Genomic DNA, 1,793 nt, shown 5'->3' on the forward strand with positions numbered 1-1,793 from the left:
AGGGGCCTGGGGGGCGGGGGGCAGGTCTGTGTGTGTTCATCCCAAAGGGGACGAGGCAGGAAAGGAAGAGCCTAGAAATGGGCTGAAGGGGACAGAGCCGGCCACCTAGCTTTTTCCAGGGTCTTTTCTGCCCCTCACGGCACAGGGCGAGGGGGTCAAACCTCACACACATTGCCACCTGCTCCAGGCCCGAGAACCTGGGCAGCAGAGAGAAATCAGGCGGGGGCTCCTAATGGCCAAAACACTGGGCATCGGGAAGGGAGACGCAGAGGGCCCATGAGCTCCCAGGCAGGGGGCTGGGGGTGGGGGCGAGGGAAGGAAAGGGGCAGAGTTCACTACAAAAGGCCCCCCCGCGAACCCCCAAAACCAAAGCGAGGCAACTCACCTGTCCGCTAGAGAAGACGAACACGAGGGCCGCCCCGGCCGCTGTCAACCCCCAGGTGAAGAAGGTGCCCAGCAGGGCCTGGGACACGGGGCTGTGGCCGTGGAGCATGCTGGATACGGCTGTGTGCAGAGGAGCAGAGAGGGTCAGCGCCCATGGTCCCTCCCCGGGACGCGCACGCGCTAAGGGGCCCGCACGTCCTCCACGGGATCCGCCGGCACACCCGTCACTGACCCGGCCCAGGCTAGCCTGGGTGGCCTGGGTGGCTTCACCCAGGCTGACCCCAGCTATCAGAAACCATCCAGCTCTGAAAGGAGACAACCAGGGAGACACCGGGGGAGGAGACGACAGGAGGGAAGGGACGGCACTGGGAAACAGTTCTAAAGACGTGCAAAGAATGCAAATTCCTTAGCCTGGGGGGAGAGAGTCTGGGACGTCTGGCTGCAGCCTTTGGGCATGTTCCACCTGTTTCACCTGAGCCTTGCCTATCATCCATCATCAGTCTAGTCTCCTCCGAGCACAGGTTGACCAGCTCAGATGCCCTCCTGAAGCTCTTCCACCCAAAGAAAGTGTTGGTCGCTCAGTCACATCCAACTGTTTGCGATTCCACAGACTGCAGCCCGCCAGGCTCCTCTGTCCCTAGGATTTCCCAGGCAAGAACACTGGAGAGGGTAGCCATTCCCTTCTCCAGGGGCTCTTTCTCACCCAAGGATCGAACCCGCATCTCCTGCACTGCTGGCAGATTCTTTACCATTTGAGCTACCAAGGAAGCCTGATCGAACTTTCAGCAGCTCTCCAGAGCAGTTCTCATGGCAGCCCCCGTGGCCGCCAAGGATTCACTCCATCAGCTGACCGTCAACTCACCCAACAGCTCTTCAACCACTGCACCCTGGAAGGGCACTGTATTCCAGCTCAGCCCTGTTATTCGCGGCACCTTTCACAAGTCCCAATGGTCCTGCTCCAAGTCTCTCTTTATCCAGTTTCCTCCCCAGCCTCCAGCCATCAGACCCAGAGCATCCTCTGATAAAGCCAACTTCGATGCCACAGTTCCCTGATTCCCCTCTACTCCGGTCCCAGGGCACGTCTTCACTGCTTTCTTTGTGTGGGCTTGCCTCCTTCATCTTTTATATCATTCGTTGTTGAAAAATAGGAATGATGCTTTTTCACATTTGATACCCCCATAAAATAGGGTTTTCTGGCACCCCAAAACATATGTGCTGAATTGAAAAGGGCGGGCTTATCTTGAATAAGCAAAGACACAGAAACGAAACCCAAGTGTCATTTCCCCCAGTCCACTGAGCATGTGCGCGTGTGCTCAGTCGCTTCAGTTGCCTCCGACTCTTTGCAACCCCGTGGACTGTAGCCGCCAGGCTCCTCTGTCCATGGGATTCTCCAGTCAAGAATACTGGAG

At 57.8% G+C, this 1,793-nt stretch overlaps 1 protein-coding gene across 1 annotated transcript in view; it reads right to left on the reverse strand.

Moving 5' to 3' along the window:
- SLC39A11 (solute carrier family 39, member 11) overlaps positions 1 to 1,793 on the reverse strand; it is a 291,460-nt gene that overhangs the window by 286,461 nt on the left and 3,206 nt on the right. Inside the window, exon 2 of the mRNA XM_010856086.1 lies at positions 386 to 504. Coding sequence (XP_010854388.1) covers positions 386 to 493 — 108 coding nt within the window. The 5' untranslated portion in view covers positions 494 to 504. The remainder of the gene's footprint in view (positions 1 to 385; positions 505 to 1,793) is intronic.

This window comes from Bison bison, unplaced genomic scaffold, assembly GCF_000754665.1.
Source record: "Bison bison bison isolate TAMUID 2011002044 unplaced genomic scaffold, Bison_UMD1.0 scf7180017864371, whole genome shotgun sequence".
Taxonomy (NCBI): domain Eukaryota; kingdom Metazoa; phylum Chordata; class Mammalia; order Artiodactyla; family Bovidae; genus Bison; species Bison bison.